We start from the raw sequence: 24,855 nt of genomic DNA, 5'->3' as shown, positions 1-24,855 counted from the left end.
TTGAATATTATCTACTGATTACTACATTTCACTGTTTTATCAACAATCCAGAAAAACACTGGGATAACATCACAGCTTTAGATTAAACGATGGTGATGAGTGTCCAGTAGTTTGAAAGACCAGCATGCAAGAGAGTATTATAAAAACTTGTATCTAGTTCATTATAACAATTAGAATTAAATAATCACTTAGTAAATAATCTCAGAAGTCTTTTGACGTAGTGTTGAATGCCTTTGAAACAGAAGTTCTTGGTTCAAAACTCACTTCAGGAGTTGATGCCATGTAAGATGTGTTTATAAACAAACAAAAAAGAAAATGTTGATTATCAACCTGTAAATTCTTCCAAAACCGCCAAAGAAGCATCAATGTGATCAACCAGCATTGGGGAACTACATGAAATCAGGTAAACATGCTGAAGGACTAAATACAAATAACAAATACATTTTTCCTTTTCCTTCTAGTGACTTGTAAAAGAACTGGGCAGCCAAAGTAACTAACTAAATTATATGTTTTACATGCTCAATTGGAACAGGGAATATATCGACCAGTAAACTAATTTTTTTTAAAAGTGCATCATTATCATTAAAATCTAGCTTTGGAGAAAAGAAAAAGTATCACTATGCATTGGCCTGGATACTTTATAGCTTGAATAATTCAACAGGCCTTTCAATTGAATGACATAACACATCTGTTATTTCAGCGTTTATTTCTAAGATTTCAAACATAATTACAGAAAAAAACAATATTGCTGCATAATCTTTGTGTAGTCTGTAGCCATAGCAAAGGAAATCTTTCAAAATGCAGGTTTATTTTCAAATTTAAAGTCAAAGTGAATTAGCAGACAAAGAATAGACTGTCAGTCATCCTAAATGTAACAGTGAAAAATAAAATACTAGAATTAATATAGACCAGTTTGGCAACATAGTTTTCCTTCCTAGGAAGGATGACTCATCACTTGCTAATTTTTTAGTTTTTGTTATGATAGGGAAGCTACAAACTGATAACTCAAACTGAAATTACAACCAATTCTTCTTGACTATGGTACGTTTTCAAGAATACTGCAGATTTCTGTAAAAGAAGAGGAGAATGTTGACAAAAATGCATCAGCATCTTTCACTCCAGATCTTAATCACCTCAACATAAACTGTACTCCTCATATTCAGCTGAGAATAAAGATACCACTCACTGGTTAAATTTGCTGTGTGTTTGCTATGTGACCATTGAAGACGCCAACAGGAATTGGGAATACAGGATGCACCTTCAATCCCATTCGATTGGCATGTGGGAATACCTCCTGTAAACCTGATAGTTGCCTTATATGATTAGACTAGATTCCCTACAGTATGGAAACAGGCCATTTGGTCCAACAAGTCTACACCGACCCATCCGAAGAGTAATCCACCCAGACCCATCCCCACTCTATATTTACCCTTGACAAATGCACCTAACAATATGGGCAATTTATTAAGACCAATTCACCTGACTGCACATCTTTGGATTGTGGGGGGAAACTGGAGCACTCAGAGAAAACCCACACAGACACTGGGGAGAATGCGCAAACTCCACACAGATAGTCACCCGAGGCGGGTATCAAACCCAGGTCCCTGGCACTGTGAGGCAGCAGTGCTAACAACTGAGCCACCATGCTGCCCACATAATTACTAATCAGAGGTTTGGAATTCTGCGTTGGGTGATTGAGTTTTGAAATCCTGAAAATTTGTTGACTCATTGACAAGGAATAAGCAAGGAATGTGATGGAATGCTCTATACGTTTCTAGATGACTGCAGCTCCAGCAACATTTCAAAGGCTCAACACCAACTAGAATTAAACATTCCATTTGAATAGCACTCTACTCACCACTTTAAGCATTTAAATCCTTCACTATCTGCTCACAATGCTAATGGTGTGTATTATCAGAAAATCGGTATTTTGTCAATCTGCCAAGTCTCTAACTCACATACTATTCTGACTTAGGAATACGTCACCTTTTTCCAGTGTCATTCGCTGAACATCCCAGAACTCCCAATCTGAAGCACAGTGAATGCAGAGGTTCCAAAAGATTGCTTACCACCACTTTGTTGGGCAATTGTCGAAGGGCAATAAATGCTTGCTCTGGCAGCTACATGCCATGAAGATACACTTGTCAACACAGACTGGGACCCTTCTGGTTAACACAGTTAATATAAAGAATAGCCTTTATGCCAAGGATGTTGGCAGTTCCTCTGCAGATTTACCCTGACCTTCCTGCCCTCTATGAGATTCCTCAATTCTTTAACATCATTTTTTAGCCTTCTCACTATTTTTCAAATCTTAACCTTATTTATCAGCTATAAGTATCAATCCCATAACCCCGTTTAACTGTCTCCTCACCATATACCTCAGTCATCTAACTTATTTATTAACATTTTTCCATATTGCTTCATTTCTTAAAGTTAATAATCAGTCATCTCATCATTTCCTTCAAGCTCTCAGTCCCATCTACTTTCTTTTTTAGCACATCTTTCTGTGCTACAGCCAACTAGGATTAACCCACTTCAAATATAAAGAAGCCCCAGTGAGGAAGTGGCCAGGACCACATATTTAACAATGTTACAGAGACTTGTGTGGCCACACATTGTGGCACCACTTAAACATTGCCCCACGTCCCAATCCCCACTTGCACAACTTCTTCCCAAATAAAAATAGTGAATTATTCTGTTGTTAAAGTAAAAATAAATTAGATACAAAGTAGAATGCCTGGGAAACAGATATTGAAAAACCAGAATCTTCTCGACAGATACAGATATTTAAATGACGGAATTGGAAGTAGTAAGAATACAATACCCTCAACACTTACCATTTTGGTCATGAACACTCAGGAGTAATCTGCATCTGCAAAAGATGTTGGAAGAGTGGGTACAATACAGCTAGTTATGGAACACACATATATTATCTAAGGTCTATTAAATTTTAAAATATGTACTATTTGGTAACAACAATTTGCATTTAATTGTACCACTATCTCACTCTGAAATGTATCAAAATTATTCAAATGACATCTTATGCAGTTGAATGTGGTGAACATGTTATCAACAGCAATAATGATCCATGAGGCTTAGAATTTCCTGAGGTGCTTCAACTTCTCTACATCACTGGAGATACAAGTACGAACAGGATTTCCACCTCACTTTTTGCAGAAATTATATTGATAGAGCAGGTACAGCTAACGAATTGCGAGCCTAGTCTTTACTTTTGTGTTCTGGATGAGGGAAGAATATTGGTCACAATGTCAAGGGAACTTTCCAAACACACTGTATTGAACAATCACTTGAAACCAATGAAAAACATTCACCAACTTAGGTCATAGTTTAACATTACATCTGAAATATTTTATTTTCATCAATTCAATACTTTTTCACCAAATCTACTCAGTCTTTAGATCTTCTTGAAGCAGAAAATAAAGGTGATTTTAGTTGAAATCTTTCTTTTTTAAGAGACAAATTGCTTCTCATTACTTTTTAATTTCCTCTGGTCTTCCATTATGTGTGCTTATGCATGTTAAAAGGAATTTAAGGTGGGAACAAGGTGGGGATGATACTTCTATTGATTACCAGAGTTCTGTGTGCATAATTTTGAGATGATTGTTGCCTGTCATAGAGTCATAGAGCTATACAGCATGGAAGTAGACCCCTCAGTCCAACTTGTCTATGCTGACCAGATATTCCACATTAGTCTAGTCCTATTTGACAGCATTTGGCTAATATCCCTCTAAACCCTTCCTATTCCTACACCCATCCAGATGCCTTTTAAATGTTGTCATTGTACCAACCTCCAACACTTCCTCTGGCAGCTCATTCCGTACACTCTCTGCATGAAAAGATTGCCCGTCAGGTCTTTTACATCTTTCTCTTCTCACCTTTAATCTATGCCCTCCAGTTTTGGACTCTCTCACCCTGGGGAAAATACCTTGTCTATTTACCCTGTCCATGACTCTCATGACTTTATAAGCCTCAATAAAGTCCCCCATCAGCCTCTGATGCTCCAAGGAAAATAGCCCCAGGCTATTTAGACTCCCCTTTAGCTCAAACCCTCCAACCTTGGAAACATCCTTGTAAATCTTTTCTGAACCTTCTCAAATTTCACAACATCTCTCCTATAGCAAGAAGATCAGAATTGCATGCAGTATTCCAAAAGCGGCCTATCGAATGTCCTGTATAGCCGCAACATATCTTCCCAACTCCTATACTCAATGTATTCAATAATAAAGGCAAGCATACCAAATGCCTTCTTCACTCTCCTGTCTACCTGCAACTTCACTTTCAAGGAGCTATGAACCTGCACTCCAAGGTCTTTGTTCAGCAACACTCCCCAGAAGCTTACCCTTAAATGTATGAGTCCTGCTATGATTTGCTTTCCAAATTGCAGCACCTCACATTTATCTAAATTAAACTCCATCTGCCATTTCTCAGCCCATTGACTCACCTGATCAAGATCCCATTGTACTCTGAGGGTAACCTTCTTCGCTGGCCCACTGCACTCCCAATTTTGGTGTCATCTGCAAACATACTAACCATACCTCCCATGTTCACATCCAAATCATTTATATAAATAACAAAAAGCAGTGGATGCAGCACTGATCAGAATTCAAGATCTATATGTTCCCATGAGGGTGAAGGGCAAGGTTGGCAGGAATAGAGAACCCTAGATGACAAGAGATATCAAGGCTTTGACCAGAAAAAAGGAAGCATGGCGCAGGTACAGGCAGCTGGGATCAAGGGAATCCTGGGGACAATTGAGGATACAAGAGTTTACTGAGGAAGGAAATCAGTACGGTAAAAAGGGTGCACAAGATAGATTAGGACGAATCCAAAGAGGTTCAAATATATTAAAAGAAAAGAAATAACAAGAGAGAGAATAGGACCCCTGAAGTACCAAACTGGACATGTATGTGTGGAACTGCCGGAGTTGGGCGAGTCCCCAATCAACTTTTGAAAGCTCTTGCCTAATACCATCAAAATTGGCCTTCCTCCAATTTAGAACTTTAACTTTTAGATCCGGTCTATCCTTTTTCATCATATTTTACAACTAATAGAATTATGGTCACTGGCCCCAAGTGCTCCCCCACTGACACCTCAGTCATCTGCCTGTCTTATTTCCCAAGAGTAGGTCATGTTTTGCATGTTCTCTAGGAGGTAGATTCACATACTGAATCAGACAATTTTCCTGTATGTACTTCACATGTTCCTCTCCATCCAAGCCCCTAACACTATTGCAGTCCCAGTCTATGTGGAAAGTTAAAATCACCGACCATGACCACCCTACTGTTCTCACAGATAACTGAGATCTCCTTACATGTTTGTTTCTAAATGTCCTGCTAACTATTGAAGGGTCTATTGTGCCATCCCAATAAGGCGATCACCCCTTTCATATTTCTCACTTCCACCCAAATAACTTCCTTGGATGTGTTCCCAGGAAAACCCTCCCTTCATACAGCCATAACATTATGCCACTTCTCCTCTTCTCTTGCCCCTTTTCTATCCTTCCTGTAGCATTCGCATCCTGGAATATTAAGCTGCCAGTCCTATCCATCCTTGAGTTACATCTCTGTAATTGCTACGATATCCCAGTTGCATGTTCCTAACCATACCCTGAGTTCATCTGCCATCCCTGTTAGGCCTCTTGCACTGAAATAAATGCAGTTTAATTTATCAGTCTTACCTTGTTCTCTGCTTTGTTCCTCCCTGCCCTAACCATTTGACTTGCTTTTTTCCCAACTGCATCAGTCTCAGACTGATCTCTTTCCTTTCTATCTCCCTAAGTTCCACCCACTTCAGATCCCCCTGCCCATCCCCCCCCACCCCCTTACTAGTTTAATTCCTCGCGAGCAGCTCTAGTAAATCTTTCTGCCAGTATATCAATCTCCTTTTAATTCAAGTACAATCCGTCCTTCTTATACAGGTCCCTTCTATCCCAGAATAGATTTCAAACCATTCAAAGATGTGAATCCTTCTCCCCTGCACTCCTCAGCCATACATTTACCTGCTCTATCCTCCTGTTCCTACCATCATTTGTTGTGGTACTGGGAGTAATGCAGATATTATTACTCTATAGTAATAGAACTAAACTGATGATAATCCTTCCTTTATTTATTTTTAATTTTTTCTGCAGTATTTTTCTCATCTGTGTTAACCTGGTGAAGCTACAAACCAGGACAACTTCTGCGCCCCACAGAATAAGCAGGAAATGATGGACAGAGTTAAGCTATTTACAGCCCCATCAATCTACCTTTGAAAATCAATAAATTTATGGAAGGTGTGATCAATAGTGCTCTTAAGCACCTGCTCAGTAATAACGTGCAATGAGGTCCAGTTTGGGTTACACCAGAGCCACTCAGCTCTTGACCTGATTGCAGTCTTGCTCCAACATGGCCAAAAGATCTGACTTCCAGAGTGGAGGTGAGAACGACAGCCCTTGACAACAAGCTCCATTTGACTGAGTGTGAATCAATCACCATCCTTCAACATGAGGTCAGAAGTGGAGATGATTGCAGAATGTTCAGTACTATTCGTGACACTTTTGATACTGAAACAGTCTGTGTTCAAATGTAACAAGATCTGAACAATATCCATCCTTGAGCTGACAAGTGACAAGTAACATTTACGCCACACACAAATACCAATGACCATCTCCAATAGAGACAATCTAATCACTGCTGCTTGACATTTAATGATGTAGCCATCATTGAATCTCATATTTCAACATCCTTGGCATTACCATTGACCAGAGATTCAATGAGACTCATCACAAAAACACAGCGACTACATTGCAGGAAAAGGCTAGGAATACTGTGGTGAGTACTGACTCTCCAAAGATTACCCACCATCGACAAGGCACAAGCCAGGAGTGCGATGGAATACTCCCCATTTGCCTGGATGAATACAGCTCCAACAACACTCAAGAAGCTTAACAGCATCCAGGGTCATGCAGCCTGCTTTACTGGCACTCCATCCACAAACAACCATTCCCTCCACTGGCGATCTTTTGTATAACAGCAGTGTGTACTATCTAGAAGATGCACTGCAGAAATCCACAAAAACTCTTTAGGTGGCACCTTCCAAATGCACAATCACTTCCATCTAGAAGGACAAGGGTAGCAGATATATGGGTGCACCACCAACTCCAAGTTCCCCTCCAAGCCACTCGTTATCCTGACTTGGAAATATATCACCATTCATTCACTGTCACTGGGTCAAAATCCTGGAATTCCCTCCCTCTCAGCATTGTGGGTCAACCTACTGCATCTGAATTACAGAGGTTTGAGAAGGCTACTATGATGATACTGTCACTTTAACAAGGTTATTTTGTCCTTGAATTTTGGAGAGAGGTTGTAAAGGCAGAGGTATTAAGGGGTCTAGAAAGAGCCGAGTTTAACAATGGCAGGGGTTTGGCCAGTTCTCCCAGTTCAGGTTTCTCCTAGTTTGGTTTAGCTGTGGCAGTCACAAGATACTGAAGCCCAGGAAAGGTTACAAACTTCAGCAGATGATCCCTCACTGACTTTCTTTCTGAAATCTCCTTGGACATTGTTCCCTCTTGCTTGTAAGAATCTGTGTTTCAATTACCTTTTTGCTAAGGGATGTGTTTATGGGATGTTACTGGATTGGAACAGTTCCTTGGTTAAGTTGCTTTATTGGGTTGGTTAAGTCTTCCCAATAGTTAAGTTATTCTAAATTCCATTTTTTTTGTTGGTATTTCAACTGTAATGTTTAAATAAATTCTGTTCTGCTTAAAGCCGAATGGTTTAAACAGCTGCATCACACCGGGAATATCCACTTTACATCTGCCTTTAAAATAAGAAAAAGTTAGTGTCTAAGCTAACTTCTTAAAATATTTTGAGGGGATCGGGCCTGGTCCATAACACTACTCAGCACCATCTTCTCAAGGATAACTGGGGACAGGTAATATGCTAAGGAATGGATACAAGGGCCACCTAGCAGAATAGACCGGCAGCGAACTTTAAGAGTGAAAACAGAGAGTGGAAGTAAACAATAGTTATTCAAGGTGGTAGAAGGTGGGAAGTTTTATTTCACAGGGATCAGTGCTGTACATTAATGATTCGGACCTTGAAATCAAAAACACAATTTCAAAATGGATGGATTCTAAAGTTGACTGGTAGGAATAGTCAATGCTGTAATAAAGAATTAGAACATGGAACATAGAACAATACAGCGCAGAACAGGCCCTTCGGCCCTCGATGTTGCACCGACCTATGAACTATTCTCAGCTCGTCCCCCTACACTATCCCATCATCATCCAAGTGCTTATGCAAGGATTGTTTAAATCTCCCTAATCTAAGTTAACTAATTGGCAGGTAGGGCATTTCAAGCCCTTACCACTCTCTGAGTGAAGAACCTGCCTCTGACATCTGTCTTAAATCTATCACCCCTCAATTTATAGTTATGCCCCCTCATACAAGCTGACGTCATCATCCTAGGAAAAACACTTTCACTGTCTACCCTATCTAATCCTCTGATCATCTTGTATGTCTCTACCAAATCCCCTCTTAGACTTCTTCTTTCCAATGAGAACAGACCCAAGTCTCTCAGCCTTTCCTCATAAGACCTTCCCTACAGACCAAGCAACATCCTGGTAAATCTCCTCTGCACCTTTTCCAATGCTTCCACATACATCCCGAAATATGGCGACCAGAATTGTACACAATATTCCAAGTGTGGCTGCACTAGCGTTTTGTATAGTTGCAGCTCTGGAACGCAATCCCTCTACCAATGAAACCTAACACACTGAATGCCTTCTTAACAGCGCTATCAACCTGGGTGGCAACTCTCAGGGATCTATGTACATGGACTCCAAGATCCTTCTGTACATCCACACTACCAAGAATCTTTCCATCGACCCAGTACTCTACCTTCCTGTTATTCTTCCCAAAGTGCATCACCTCACATTCAGCTGCATTGAACTACATTTGCCACCTCTCAGCCCAATTCTGCAGTTTATCCAAGTCCTCCTGCAACTTGTAACATTCTTCCAAACTGTCCACTACTCCACCAACTTTAGCGTCATCTGTAAATTTACTAATCCATCCACCTATGCCTGCGTCTAAGTCATTTATAAAAATGACAAACAGCAGTGGTCCCAAAACAGATCCTTGTGGCACACCACTAGTAACCAGACTCCAGACTGAATATTTTCCATTAACCACCACTCGCTGCCTTGTTTCAGAAAGCCAGTTTCTAATCCAAATTGCGAAATCACCCTCAATGTCACACCTCTGCATTTTCTCCAACAGCCTACCATGTGGAACCTTATCAAAGGTTTTACAAAAGTCCATGTGTACCACATCAACTGCTCTATCCTCATCTACATGTTTGGTCACTTTCTTAAAAAACTCAATGATGTTTGTGACTCGACCTGCCCTTGACGAAACCATGTTAACTATCTGAAATTAAATTGTTGCTTGCTAGATGATTATAAATCTTATCTCTTATAATCCTTTCCAAAGCCTTTCCTACAACAGAAGAAAGACTCACTGGTCTATAATTACCTGGATCATCTCTACTACCCTTTTTGAACAAGGGCACAACATTTGCAATCCTCCAGTCCTCTGGTACTAAACCTGTAAACAATGATGACTCAAATATCAAAGCCAAAGACTCTGTTATCTCCTCCCTAGCTTCCCAGAGAATCCTTGGATAAATCCCATCCGGCCCAGGGGACTTGTCTACTTTCATTCCTTCTAGAATTAATAATACTTGTTCGTAACTAACCTCAACCCTTTCTAGTCTCATATCTCGTACCTCATTCTTCTTCTCTACAATATTCTCCTTTTCCTGAGTGAAACTGATGATAAGTGCTCATTCAGCACCTCTCCGATCGCCATAGGGTCCACACTCAACTTCCCACTTTTGTCTTTGACTGGCCCTATTCCTACCCTACTCATCCTTTTATTTGTCAGATATGTATAGAAAGCTTTAGGGTTCTCCTTTATTCTATTTGCTAAAGGCTGCTTGCGTCCTGTCTTTGTTCTTCTTAACTTTCTCTTTAACTCCTTTCTAGCTGATCTGTAACTCTCCATCACCTCATCTGAACCATCTTGCCTCATCAACACATAAGCCTCCTTCTTCTGCTTAACAAGAGATGCAATTTCTGTGGTAAACCACAGTTCCCTTACCTTATCACTTCCTCCCTGCCTGACAGGGACATACCTATCAAGGACATGCATATCTGTTCCTTAAACCAGCTCCACATTTCCATTGTTTGCATCGCCTGCATTTTGCTACCCCATTCTATGCATCCTAATTCTTGCCTAATCGCATTATAATTGTCCCTTGCCTCATTGGTAACTCTTGACCTATGACATGTACCTATCCCTTTCCATTGCTAAACTAAACATAACTGAATTATGGTCACTCTCTCCAAAGTGCTCATTACAACTAAATCAAACACCAGGCCCGGTTCATTACCAAGCACCAGACCCAGTGTGGTCTCCCCTCTTGTCGGCCCTTCGACATACTGTGTCAGGGAACCCTCCTGTACACATTGGACAAAAATTGATCCATCCGACGTAGTAGAGTTAGAGCATTTCCTATTAATGCTGGGGAAGTTAAAGTCCCCCATAATGACCACCCTGTTCCTTTCACTCCTACCCAGAATAATTTTGCCAATCCTCTCTTCCACCTCACTGGAACTCTGAGGAGGCCTATAAAAACTCCAAGCAGTGTGACCTCTCCTGTCCTGTTTCTAACCTCAGCCCATATTACCTCAGTAGACGAGTTCTCGTCAAAAGTTCTTTCAGCCACTGCTATAATGTCCTTGACTAACAAGGCCACACCTCCCCCTCTTTTACCACCTTGTCTGTTCTTAATAAAAGATCTAAACCCTGGAACCTGCAACATCCGTGTCTCCGAAATGGCCACCACATCGAAGTCCCAGGTACCTATCCATGCTGCAAGCTCACCCACTTTATTTGGCTAATTAATTTCAACATGATAAATTTGAGTTAGTACATTTGGTAGGAAAAAAAAGGAAGGTCACCTATTACATGGAAGGTGGAAATCTTCATCTAGGATAGACGAAAAAATGCATCCCAGAACATGCAAACATAAGTCATAAGGACTTTAAAAAAAGCGGAGGGTCAGAATTGCACTACAGGAAAGATATGCAAACCTATATCAAACCTTGGTTAGAACTCACTTAAGAGTACTGTGTGCAGGATGGGTGTTAATCATCATATTATTAAAAGAATATAGGTGCACTGGAGAGGATGTAGAGAAGATTTACAAGAACAATGCAGAAATGCATGAGTATACACATAAGAAAAGAGTGACAAGTTGAATCTCTTCAATGCTCTAACAAACAAGACAAAAGGTTGACGTTTGTAAATTATGTAAGTTTCTCTGAAGAACAGATACATAGAATAGGAACATAGTCCCTCCCCTGGGGAAGAGCATAACTATTGCATAATGTTGTGACAGGTTATTTAAATACTGCCAAGTTTGATTGGGAATGTGGTTCTAGAAAAACACAGCAGGTCAGGCAGCATCTGAGGAGCAGGAGAATTGATGTTTCGGGCATAAGGCCTTCATCAGGATTCCTGATGATAGGCTTATGCCCGAAACATCAATTGTCGTGCTCCTCGGAATGCTGCCTGACCTGCTGTGTTTTTCCAGCACCACATTCTCGACTCTGATCTTCAGCATCTGCAGTCCTCACTTTCTCCAAGTTTGATTGAGTTCAGCCAATATGCAAGTCTACCCTTTTCCAACAGGAAATATTGATAGTGATCAGGACCCAAACCCTCACCAATTTATTTTTACTAACCCAGAACAGCAGGTCATTGTAGCACACTTAAACCACCTGAACTGGATTGGATTTAGCTGATCAGATTTTGGCCATCCCAATCTGTATCATTCAGATGCACAAAGTTTAAATCTACTCAATGAGGGAAGTAGCATATTGGAATGCTTTAATGTAAAATACAATTACTTACCACAGGGCATGCATGATTGCAAGTGGTGATCATAATACTCATTTGTTGCACATCTGTAGCAACCTGTCAATGCAAAGATTTAATACAATCTAAGGCATGGAGTACTGAGAAATATTTATCTATTAAACTATACAATGTAATAGATAAAACTCAAACTTTCTATACTCAGCAACATTCTGATAAATCTCTTCTGAACCCTCTCTCACTTGATAACATCCTTCCTATAACTGTGTGACCAGAACTAGACACAGTATTCCAGAAGAGGCCTCACTAATGTCCTGTACAATCTCAACTTGACTTCCCAACTCTAATACTAAAATGATTGAGTAATGAAGGCAAGCCTGCCAAATCACTCTTTAACCACCCTACACTTCTATACACTACTTAAGGTCCTATCCTTGTTTGCTGTACCAAAATGCATTATCTCGCATTTATCCAGATTGAACTCCATTTGCTATTTTTCAGCCCATTGACCCATTTGATCAAGTTCCCTTTGCAATCTTAGAAAACTTTCACTGTTTACTATGCCATTAATTTTGGTGTCATCTACAAACTTACTAACCATGCCTTCTATATTCTCATTATATTTATCTTTTATATAAATCACAAACAAAAGAGGACCCAGGACTAAGCCCTGCAGAGTACTGCCAGTGACAGGCCACCAGTCCAAAAGGCAACCTTCACCATAACTCTCTGTCTTCTTCCATAATAAAGACTAAACTACATACCTAGAATCTTACTTTATTAAACTGCTGCATGAACTGTGAGGTCTGCCAGTGGTGTGTTTTTTCATGGTAGGTGTAAGGACATGGGGGTGGGGGTTGTGGTGCATAGCTTATAAAGGCCATGAGGGTTGAGTACTAGTTCTTAAATTGTTACATAGAGTGTGAGGGCCATGGGAGCAGGCACAGCGTGTGGGGTTTCATGAAGAAATTGCAGAGGATGAGGTGTACAAACAGTGGGTGGGGGGTTGCTGTTTTATTATTTTGTTGTTTTTATTGTTTTTCCAAATGCATAGAGGAAGGGCATCTACCAAGCCTCCCTGTGTACTTGGGCATCCTTCATTCCTGATGAAGGCCTCATGCCTGAAATGTCGATTCTCCTGCTCCTTGGATGCTGCCTGACCTGCTGTGCTTTTCCAGCACCACACTCCTGACTCTGATTTCCAACGTCTGCAGTCCACACTTTCTACTACCCATCCTTCATTCCTGTTTTGGGTTTGGTGTCACCAACTCCCAGGGATTTCCACCAATCCAGAATGAAGACTCCAAATGACAAGCCACCTGCGTTTGGAGTTGTTTATCAAACTGACATGTCTGGATTCTGCAACCAGACCCAGGAGCAAACATCTTCACTTCTAATTTATAATAAAGTTATGCTATGACATTAGGAACTCTCAGACCTTGGATTAATACACTTATATCACACGAATAACACACTAATATATGATAGTGCTGGGATTTTAGAAAAATATTTATTAGATCTGTAATAGTACTGTGATATTTCAGAATTACTCAATCATGTGATTATGTTGTAATATTATTACAATCAACATAGTCCTCATATACCAGTGTTAAAGCAGGGTTGTTGAGTTCATTCTTTTTAAATCATTCATTTTTTGAATCTGAGCATTACTTGCAAATGCCAGTAGTTATTGCCCATCCTTGTTACTCTTGAAACTGAATGGCTTAGAAGGCCATTTCAGCCAAATAGGGACCATAGAAACCTTTTCCTGGAGGGCATTAAATGATCAAGGAATGTTACTATATCATATCAGGTCATATCTTGATCATGATTCATGAAATTTGCACTTCATTTCAGAAATATTTAATCAACCTGTTCAAACATATTATGATACATCTGGAGCAGGTTGGACTTCAACCTGGACCTTAGGGATACTACAAGACCTTTTATTTCAGTTTAACATTTTTTATTTAACATATTTTTCTAAAAAAGCTTTCAGAGATGTTATGACACAATTCTGGAGCATGTGGGGCTTGAACCTTCTGGCTCAGAGGTAGATATTACCACTGTGCCGTGAGACCCTTTTCATATATGTTTTAATCAACACAATTTAAAATTTCCCAGTTGGGCCTTCAGGTAAACTTTCCCACTCACCTTCCATATTGTTCATTGGAAAGGCCCACAAATTTTCAGGACATGAACAAGGTTGATAATGACTTGGATAATCGCCATTCTCAGTAAACTGTGACTGATTATTTTTTGGATGATGGGTATTGTAGTAGTCACAGTACACAGCTGGAAGAAACAACAGCATATCAAATATAGAGCTCTTACATCAGATCAAATATTAGCATCACTATTTCGGGTGATAACTGTCTCTGGCAGTATGAATTGATTGTGCACGGATGAAACATTTATTTATTCCTTCATTCATTCAATTTATCAATATTTGTGTGCGAAGTGCACTGGAGTGTGTTTGCACGACAATTGTATTTCTGTATGGATGTGGTAAAAGTTTAGTGGCTGGTCACTAATATGGGAGGGTGAATTTAACTGGTTGGAAATTCTGAGGGAAGCAGACAATCAGGTCTGAGATGGAGACTGAAACTGTTCACCTGTAACCTGTTTTGTGCATTCTTTTAATCCAACTCAGGTGATACTCACAATACACTTGAGTGTGGTTCTAATTTTCACAGCCGTTTATACAGCTGTGTTTGTGGCAGAATTTGATTATTGATGTGCTTACATCATATGGAATAACAAATAAAGGTACAAGAATGGCATGGCTAGTTATTGCATCTTACACAAAGGGCACTTAATGATATCCCAACAACAGAACACAAATGAACCTGTAACAGTAGATCCCAGTATGGAGTTAGCAGAGAGTCTGTGCTATTGTTTCAGTCCAGGCTACCTATCATTTTTTGATTGATGTCCTTTATTCCAAACACTATTGGGCTTAAAAGTGCATTGCATTGTGTCATAATTACTTTTGGGACTCCACTAAAAAGGCTCCAACTTATAATGAGAGTTTTATTCACTTCAAAGCTCTATGTGTGAAGTTGTTTTTTATCCATTCATAAAATGTGGGCTGCACTGGAATTTTTTGCCCACCAAAAATTGCCAATGAGAAGATGGTGGTGAGTTATCTTCTTGAACCATTGCAGTCCATGTTCTATTCATACATGCAAAGTCTTATATAGGAGGAACAGGAATACATTTCCAAATCTAGATGACATCTGGCTTGGAGAATAACTTACAGGCAGTGGTGATACCATGCATATGCTGTGCTTGTCATTCTAGGTAGTAGAGTGCGCACATTTGGAAGTTACTGTTGAAGGAGTCTTGATGAGTTGATGCTGTGGGTCTTGTAGATAGTACATAATGCTGCCACTGTGTATTGATGGTGGAAGAAATGAATGTTAAAGAAGGTGGGTGAAGTGTCAATCAATAAGCTGATGTTGTCCTGGATGGTGTTGAGCTTACTAAGAGTCTATTGGAGCTGCATTCATCCAGTTGAGTAGTGGATACTTCATCACACTCCTGACTTGTACCTTGTAGATGATGGTCAGGATTTGAGGAGTCAGGAAGTGAGTTACTCACCACTGAATGCTTAGCTTCTTGTTTGCTCTTGTCACCACAATATTCACATGACTGGTCCAGGTCAGTTTCTGGTCAATGGTAACTTATAGCATGTTGACAGGGGAGATAGTTCAATTATTCAGATCTTAATGCATATTGGACACATTGACAGTATTTGAAAAATCATGAAAAGTGCTAACATTATGTCACCATCAGTGAATGATGGAACAGCAGAAAATGGTTGAGCTTAGATCACCATCCTGAGTAACTCCCATAGTGATGTCTTGGGACCTCCAAGAGATCAACCATGTCCCTTATTGCTCAGTATACCTCCAGTCAAAGAAGCATTCCCACCCTAATTTCCTTTGACTCCAATTATGCTGGGGCTCCTTGATGACATATTTGGTCAAAAAATACCTTGATGTCAAGGCTGGGCACTCTCAGGTCACTTTAGGAGCTTGGCTTTTTTGTCTGTGTTTGCACCAAGGTTTCGCAGAGGTCAAGAGTTGAGCAGCTCTGATGGCACACAAAAGGAGTGTTGGTGAGTAGGCTTTTGCTGAACAAATGCCACGTCAGAATGGTATGTCATTTGGAAGAACACATACAGGTAATGGTTTGGCAATGGTGAGAATTTAATCCCCTCAATCCCTTTGATCAGTTCTGTGGCAGAGGGTAATTAATTCAGGCAAAAGCTCAGCTTGTGGTCACCCTGCTACCTTCTTGCTTGCAACATGATCAAGTTAGTAGACAGAAAGCCTGTGGATTGTCTTCCTGCCCTCCAAAAGTTCAGACCCATATGTGCAAATATTGGGGCTTGTTCTGCAGCTACTGACAGTTACCAAATGGTGGGCGTACCATGTAAAAAATAAGATAAGTGTAGGTGTACAAAGTTGTTTGCCAGCTCCTGGAGGATCACCCTCCAAAGAGGTATTTTGTGCTTGTTTCTCATTGAAATATATAGGATTGTTAATGGACTTGACAGGGTAAATGCTAACAGGATGTTTCCCCTCATGGGAGACTCTAAGGCCAGAGGACAAAGTCTCAGGCATGAATTTAGGACTAGAGATAACAAGAAATTTCTTCTTTCAGAGGATTGTGCGTATTTGGAACTCCATGCCACAGAGAGCTGTGGGGTCAGAGTCCTTCTGTATAACTAAGATTGAGATAGATAGATTTTTGATCATTAGGAGAAATTGAGGGTTACAAGGAAAGGGAAGAAAATTGGACACGAGGAATGCAGATCAGCCATGATCTTAATGAATGACACAGCTGGCTCAAGGGGCTAAAATGCCTACTTCTGATCCTATTTCTTATGGTGGCACAATAAAAGCCAACTCCACCTAGATGCTGGATCTCCTTTCTTCCTGTGCCCTCAATACCACAAAGCCCTCTTATTACCACTCTCCCTGAGTCTGGGATCCAGCAACATGCCGTGGTTTCCAGTGAGCATCAAACCAGCAGCAGACACCGGTGCCACCAGAGCTGCTGGCCTCTGATCGGATGGCAGGTAGTCTTTGATCCGGATGCCTGCTACCTGCAATGTAAGTGTTTGAGAGGTACTTATTGTGGCAGGCCTTCCCTAAAAGAGGTGAGGTGGGTCTCTATCATTCGTCCAGCCAGTTGGGAGATCCTAGTTGCCTCTGTTAAACTTGGTTCATGTGTCTGGTGCCTTGACCTTCTAGGTGGAGGAGTTCAGGGATTTAGAACATTCTAGCAATTTCTGCAGTGTAATCTTCAAGATGCTACATATAACTGTGGTGCTGTGTCAGTTTCCATGGTGTAGTGTGCGACAGAGAATAAACTTCTAACTTGGTAGGTGTTAGCCAGTCAAGCAGGCTCCTTTGTCCTGGATGTTGTTGAACTTCTTCAGTGTGCTGAACCTTCACTCATGCAGAAAAATAAGCATATTCCATAGCACTGTTGACTCTACCTTGTAGACGATAGATATATTTTGTGGAGGTTTGGTAGGATATCCAGACTCTTATTGTTCTTGTAGTCACCGTATTCATCTGACTAATTCAGTAGGGTTGATAGTGGAAGACTCAGTGCTAGTCCTATAACTTAGTACAGTTTGGTTCTCTATTGTTGAAGATGATAATTGCTTGCTATGCATGTTTTGAATGTTGCTTTACACTTATCAGCTGAAATTTGGATGCTGTTCTGGTCTTGTTGGATATTACATAGATTCTTTCATTGTTTTAGGAGTAACAAATGGAAATGAACCACAGAACATAAGAAAATTCACTGATAATACAGCTAAAGACTGTTCATTGACATGAAGGTAAAAAAAGTACTAGTGCAGCATATGTCAATAAATTCACTGAAATTAATCTGTAAAACCATTTACAACATTCATGATCAGTGTTGGCTTCCCCAAAAACAAAATACATTGAATGAATACAGATGAGAGATTATAGCTAAAAATTTGAAGGTATAAAAGAAATGAACTGTAAATTAAATTAAAATAATGGAAATTTCTGTGTAAGTCAATTATTATGGCTTCTGTGGATTACTAGTACAAAATTTGAAATGCAAATTTTCTTTCAAGAATTCAGAATTCTAAAGGAATTACTCATTTAAATAAAAGCAATGTTAGTACACTCCCTGCAAAACCTTCTGTAATTCAATAACTTACCACAAAAGTTAAGGCTTCTCCAATTGATACAGACTCCAGCATCTATGCAGGCTTTGGCATAGACAGCAACAGCACCACACATGCAGTCGCAATCTCCAAATATGTCACAACCACATGTAGTTTGTACACAGCTTTCATAATATGGAACTCGATAAACCTGTCAGCAAAAAAAGGAATTTATGTGATGAATATCAAGTGACATTTTACATAAGATATACAGTATGTTAGTACGTTAGGGCTCCACTTGTCAGCTGAATGACCTACTGTTGTTCCTATGAAAATTAGCTGTTGCTTCCTTCACTACAATAATAATTCTCTCAGGATGCTGTTTTACTCATCTTTAAATCTGATGTTACCCTCCTCCCCAAAACAAATCCTTGACCCACCATCCTTGCAAACTATTATCTAATCTCCAAACATGCTTTCCCTTTACAAAGTCCTTAAATGTGTTGTCCAAATTCATTCCCATCCTCTACACACTAACTGTTTGAATCCTTTCAATCAAATTTTCACTCGTACCACAATATGAAAATGCTCTAATCAACATCACAAATTACTTCCGAGGTGTCTGTTGTTCCACAAGGATTGAGATGAACAATGTTCATGTTACACTGGCTCCACCCATTCAACTGATGTTACACATAGTCTCTGATTGGAGTCAAGGAGATCTAGTCTAACTTTTAGATGGGACAGATGTATTCATACCAACATTCTCAGTTTGCAAGAATTTTGCCTGACCAAATCTAGTTGTAATAACTGCTATAATGTAATAAATCTGCTTGTTATCAAACAACAGTACATTTCTGTGGATACTCCATAGTGTTGCACCTTCTACCATTAATTATCACTAGTTGGACCAAGACAAAACAAAGACAAAGGAGAATTATTTCAAAGATCCTTTACTCGATATGACAAAATAGTAGTGGTGGCAAATACCACAAGGTGCAGCAATGAAAATCGGACCCCCATCACGAAAAATAAATCTAAAAACTCAGAAGAAAATAAATAAGGATCAAATCAGTGAATTTACCAGTTTGAGAGCAATCACACTTTGAGAAGACATAAACAGTCAGTAGCTGAAACATGATTATTGACAGAAAGAGTCAGCATCTGCTGTAGAAGGAATAAAAAGGCAAGCTTTGTACTCCAAGCATAAAATTTCATTCAGGAGTGGATAAGAATGATTGAGGGAAAAATATGGGCTAGCAAAAGTAAGAAAATACAGCCACACTTGGAGAATGCAGAGGCTTTAATGAAAGAGCACTGTGTTAGAGCTGTAAGAATTAAATAGACTGTAAGGGACCATAAAAGTTAAATAAGGATTCCTATGTTCACGTATAACCAATTCTCAAGCTGAATCTTGCAGGCCACAAAGGCTGATATCAGCAGAAAGTATGGGATGAGGATAAGTAGATACTAAACAATAAAAGAGTACAGTCTAACTTCATTGAGTGGTTTCTGCTTGGGTAAATAAAGATATTTGCCTGACACTTGAGACATGATTATGTATTGACAAAATTGGATTTAAATAATAAACTGTGTGTGTGATTAGGTATGAATAAAAACAATTGATTTCTTACATTTGACAGGGTTTTGTTCTGCTACTTCAAGATATATTCATAAAGATGATTGGAGGGTGACAAATGTTATTCCCTTGTTCAAGAAAAGGAATAGTGACAATCCTGGAAAATATAGACCAATCAGACTTACGTATGTGGTGGGCAAATTATTGGAGAGGATTCTGAGAGGCACGATTTATGATTACTTGGAAAACCATAGTTTGATGAGATATACTCAGCATGGCTTTGTAAGGGGCAGGTCATGCCTCACCAGCCTTACTGAATTCTTTGAGGATATGACAAAACACATTGATGAAGGTAGAGCAGTGTTGTGGTGATTCATGGATTTTAGCAAGGTGTTTGATAAGGTTCCCCATGGTAGGCTCATTCAGAAAGTAAGGAGGCATGGGATACAGGAAATTAGCTGTCTGGATGCAGAATTGGCTGGCCCATAGAAGACCGAGAGTTGTAATAAGTAGAAAGTATTCAGCCTGGAGATAAATGACCAGTGGTGTTCCGCAAGGATCTCTGCTCTTTGTGATTTTTATAAATGACTTGGATGAGGAAGTGGAAGTTTGGGTTAGTAAGTTTGCTGATGAAACAAATGTTGGTGGAGTGGAGGATAGTTTGGAGAGTTGTTGTAGGCCGCAACGGGACGTTGACAGATGTAGAACTGGGCTGATAAGTGGCAGATGGAGTTCAACCTGGAGAAGTGTGAAGTGACTTATTTTGGAAGGTCAAATTTGAATGCAGAATACAGGGTTAAAGGGAGGATTCGTAGCAATGTGGAGCAACAGAGAGATCTTGGAGTCCATATTCATAGATCCCTCAAAGTTGCCACTCAAGTTGATAGGGTAATTAAGAAGTTGTGTAGATTCATAGAATAACAGAGATATGCAGCACAGAAACAGACCCTTCAGTCCAACCTGCCCATGCTGACCAGATATGCTAACCTAATCTAGTCCCATTTGCTAGCACTTGGCCCAAATCCCTCTAAACCTTTCCTATTCATATACCAATCCAGATAGCTTTTAAATGCTGTACCAGCCTCCACCACTTCCTCTGGCAGTTCATTCCATACATTCACCACCCTTTGCATGAAAAATTTGCCCCTTAGTACCCTTTTATATCTTTCCTCTCTCACCCTAAACCTATGCCCTTTAGTTCTGGACACCCACACCCCAGGGAAAACATCTTGTCGATTTACCTCATCCATGATTTTATAAACCTCTATAAAGGTCACCCCTCAGCCTCCAATGCTTCAGGGAAAACAGCACCAGACTATTCAGCCTCTCCCTATAGCTCAAATCCTCCAACCTTGGCAACATCCTTGTAAATCTTTTCTGAACCTTTCAAGTTTCACAACATTCTTCCAATAGGAAGGAGACCAGAATCGTACACAATATTCCAAAAGTGGCCTAACGAATGTCTTGCACAGCTGCAACATAATCTCCCAACTCCTATAGTACATAGAACAGTACAGCACAGGACAGGCCCTTCAGCCCACGATGTTGTGCCGACCATTGATCTTCATGTATGCACCCTCAAATTTCTGTGACCATATGCATGTCCAACAGTCTCTTAAATGTCCTATACTTAATGCTCTGACGAATAAAGGAAAACATACCAAATGCCTTCTTCACTGTCTGATCTACTTGCAACTCTACTTTCAAGAAACTATGAATTCCAAGGTCTTTTTGTTCAGCAACACTCCCTAGGACCTTACCATTAAGTGTAATAAGTCCTGCTCTGATTCGCTTTTCCAAAATGCAGCACCTCGCAGTTATCTAAATTAAACTCTATTTGTCACTCCTCAACCCACTGGCCCATCTGGTGAAGATCCTGTTGTAATCAGAAGTAACCTTCTTTGCTGTTCACTACACCTCCAATTTTGGTGTCACCTGCAAACTTACTATAACTATACTTCCTATCCATCCCAATCATTTATATAAATGACGAAAAGTAGTGAACCCAGCACTGATCCTTGTGGCACTCCACTGATCACAGGCCTCCAGTCTGAAAAGCAACCTTCCATCACGACCCTCTGACTTCTATTTGAGTCAGTTCTGTATCCAAATGGCTAGTTCTCCCTGTATTCCATATAATCTAACCTTGCTAACCATTTATTCTTGTCCCTCAGGATTCCCTCCAACAACTTGCCCACCACTGATGTCAGGCTCACCGGTCTATAGTTCCCTGGCTTTTCCTTACCACCTTTCTTAAATTTGGTGTGTTGGCTTTCATTAGTACGGGGATTGAGTTTAAGGACTGCAGGGTCACAATGCAGCTCTACAGAGCCCTGGTTAGACCACACTTGGAATATTATGTTCAGTTTTGGGTCATCTCATTATAGGAAGGATGTGGAAGCTTTAGAGAGGATGTAGAGGAGATTTACCAGGATGCTGCCCTGCACTGGAGGGCATGTCTTATTTAGAAAGGTTGAGGGAGCTAGGGCTTTTCTCATTGGAGCAAAGAAAAGTCAGAGGTGACTTGGTCGAGGTGCACAAGGTGATGAAAGGCATAGCCAGAGACATTTCCCCTGGGCAGAAATGCCTATCACAAGGGGCATAATGTTAAGGTGATTGGAGGAAGGGTTAGGGGAGATGTCAGAGGTTGGTTCTTTACACAGAGAGTGCTGGGTGCGTGGAATGCATTGCCAGTGTTGGTAGTTGAGTCAGATACATTAGGTACATTTAAGCGACTCTTAAATAGGCACATAGATGATAGTAAATGGTAGGGTATGTAGATTAGTTTGATCTCAGAGTAGGATAAAAGGTCGACACAACATCAAGGGCCAAAGGGCCTGTACTGTGCTGTATCCTTCTATTCTTCATGGAAGAATACAATAGTTAGCGCTCAGGAAGAGTCAAAGCAGACTCTCTTCACTGATACTGCCAGACACGCTGAGATTCTCTGGCTTCTCTGTGTCTAAGATCGACTATTTCTATGTATGCCTGAAACAAAATCATAAACCTGTACTCAAGACTCCTGTGGTCAATCATTTGAAATAACCACAAAATTTAGCATCACAAACAGGATACTCATCTTGAACCAATGGAGTCGCAATGCAAAATATGTGAGTATTTCTTATCAGTCATAGATGGTGTAGTAACCTGACCCAAGGAAGATCTTGTCAAATAGCAAAGGATCTGAAGGAATAGTCAGTAGAGGAAGTGCTGAAAGAGAGAGTTTACCAGCAAAGGTCAGAATCCACACTGGTGGTACTAGGGCCATAAGTGAGCAAAATCCAATCAGTTGGCACCACAATAGGGGCTGAAGTAAAGCACTGTGCTGTTGGTATCTGCACTGAGTATGAGAAAAATAACAATAAACTGCAGCCAGGAAAGAAGACGGGGGCATTATAGACCTTTCTTTGTGGTTGGAGGACTCCATCATAAGGTACATAGTGAAATGACAGTAAAAAATGCAGAATGACAGGTGTTGCTGGAGGACTGACTAAGACCTAAACTCCAGATTAATAATTTGGAATTCTGGACTATGCTACATGAAACGCAAGAGTTCATGCAATGCAACCAAAGACATAGGAGATAAAAAGTGGGGACTAGGCCAATCTCCAGGATATTCTCAATTGATAATGGATGCACAACTTAACATGCAATTTGAGACAAATATTAGAAACACTCGAGATGAAGTGGAAACAAATTGGGAATGCATAATGTCAGGTATCCAGAGAAACCGTGGGTCAGTATTAGATTGTGCAGATTGGAAATGGGCAGAGTACATACAGTTTTCAGGGTAGCAGAAGCCACAGTGGATGACAAAATATTTTTAATGATGCTAAAGGTGAGATCTAGACTAGAACACCAGAAGGACCTTATGTGGGTTTCTCTTCTGGTGGAAATTACATGGGATGGTATGTAATGGGATACTGGACTGGAGACGCACACATTGGGAATATATCTGTACCACTGTGGCTGTGAATACATGGAAGGGATTTTTTAAGTGAAGTAAGGAAGGTCATTTAGCTAAAGAATGTAAAAGACCATGAAAAGACCAACAATTGATTGAGCAGTGCACAAACTGCAGTTGGTTCAGACATTAACAAAACGAATGTCAGATAGAATCTTGAGTGGGATGGAATAGTCAGGCTGATGCAATCCATGACTAAATCCCCAGTTTGGACCAACTGGAAACCTGATGGGATCTAACAGCCAGTTATTGACCATACAATTTTAAAGAGGAGCTGTCCAAAAATATCTAGCCCTGTCAGTATTTTGACATATGACTTTTTCACGACTAGACATTGCAAATGGCTATTAGATTATTTTGCTGGATGAGGTTTCTAATGTACTAATGTTTGTTTTCACAATAATACACTGACAATATTGACTTGCCTGCTGCAGCCCAATTACTTTTCACTGAGCGATGGGGGATATGTGAATGTGGCTAGGGGTAACAGCGTGATTCAATTTATGTGTCCTTTAGAAATTGCTAAAGAACACAAAGGAGCTTTGCTGAAGTAGCTGGGTTTAAAGCCAGCCCAACAAAAGATAGGGAATGGGAAGTTCAGTATTTGTGCTCTGAAGCATCACAAGATATTTTAGCTGCCTGTTTTTAAGAGACACAAATTTGCCTGAATTTTAAAAAAAAGCCTGCTTCAACATTTAGACACAAGATGATTGACCAATTGTTGCTAACAAATTGAATAACACAGAATTAATAAGCCTGTTTCAGCTTTTAAGTGAAGCAATAGTGCCTTTGAGAAGGGGGTATTCTGAGGCAAAAGGGAACATTGTCTGAACGACAAGTTACAAGCCTTGATAAGAAAATATTCTAGGACAAGCAATTTGAAGATTTTTAACAAACACAGATGAAATCATGGAATTGTGGCTCATAAAAGAAAAACTTTGAAGAATCATTAAACTACAGTAAGTAATTAATTCCAGTCTCATTTAGAAAAGGCTGTTGTCCCATTAGGTAAACAGTGTTAGTTAAGCATCTTGCAGCCAGAAAAACAGCAGGTAAGGTTATCTCGCAGAAATTAGATGTTTCTTTGAAACTACTTTCAATATTAAGAAATAGGTTCTAGTTAAAGATTCTTTAAATAATCACAGAGATAGATTTCAGCATAATTGTAGACACACACACATATTTAACCAAAGTACAATAA

At 40.0% G+C, this 24,855-nt stretch overlaps 1 protein-coding gene across 1 annotated transcript in view; it reads right to left on the bottom strand.

The window, feature by feature from the left end:
• Nucleotides 1-769: 769 nt before the first annotated feature.
• The window catches only part of LOC140493446 (mucin-6-like), a 266,402-nt gene continuing 242,316 nt past the window's right edge, over nt 770-24,855 (bottom strand). The window contains exons 33-37 of the mRNA XM_072591885.1: nt 18,166-18,322; nt 14,103-14,243; nt 11,985-12,047; nt 2,838-2,872; nt 770-1,068 (exon numbers count right to left, since the gene is read on the bottom strand). Of these exons, the coding sequence (XP_072447986.1) occupies nt 2,856-2,872; nt 11,985-12,047; nt 14,103-14,243; nt 18,166-18,322 (378 nt within the window). The 3' untranslated portion in view covers nt 770-1,068; nt 2,838-2,855. The remainder of the gene's footprint in view (nt 1,069-2,837; nt 2,873-11,984; nt 12,048-14,102; nt 14,244-18,165; nt 18,323-24,855) is intronic.

The sequence above is a fragment of the Chiloscyllium punctatum genome, chromosome 22 (genome assembly GCF_047496795.1).
Source record: "Chiloscyllium punctatum isolate Juve2018m chromosome 22, sChiPun1.3, whole genome shotgun sequence".
In the NCBI taxonomy this organism is placed as follows: domain Eukaryota; kingdom Metazoa; phylum Chordata; class Chondrichthyes; order Orectolobiformes; family Hemiscylliidae; genus Chiloscyllium; species Chiloscyllium punctatum.
Note: the sequence above shows the minus strand (reverse complement) of the source record. Positions and strands in the feature narration are given on the sequence as shown.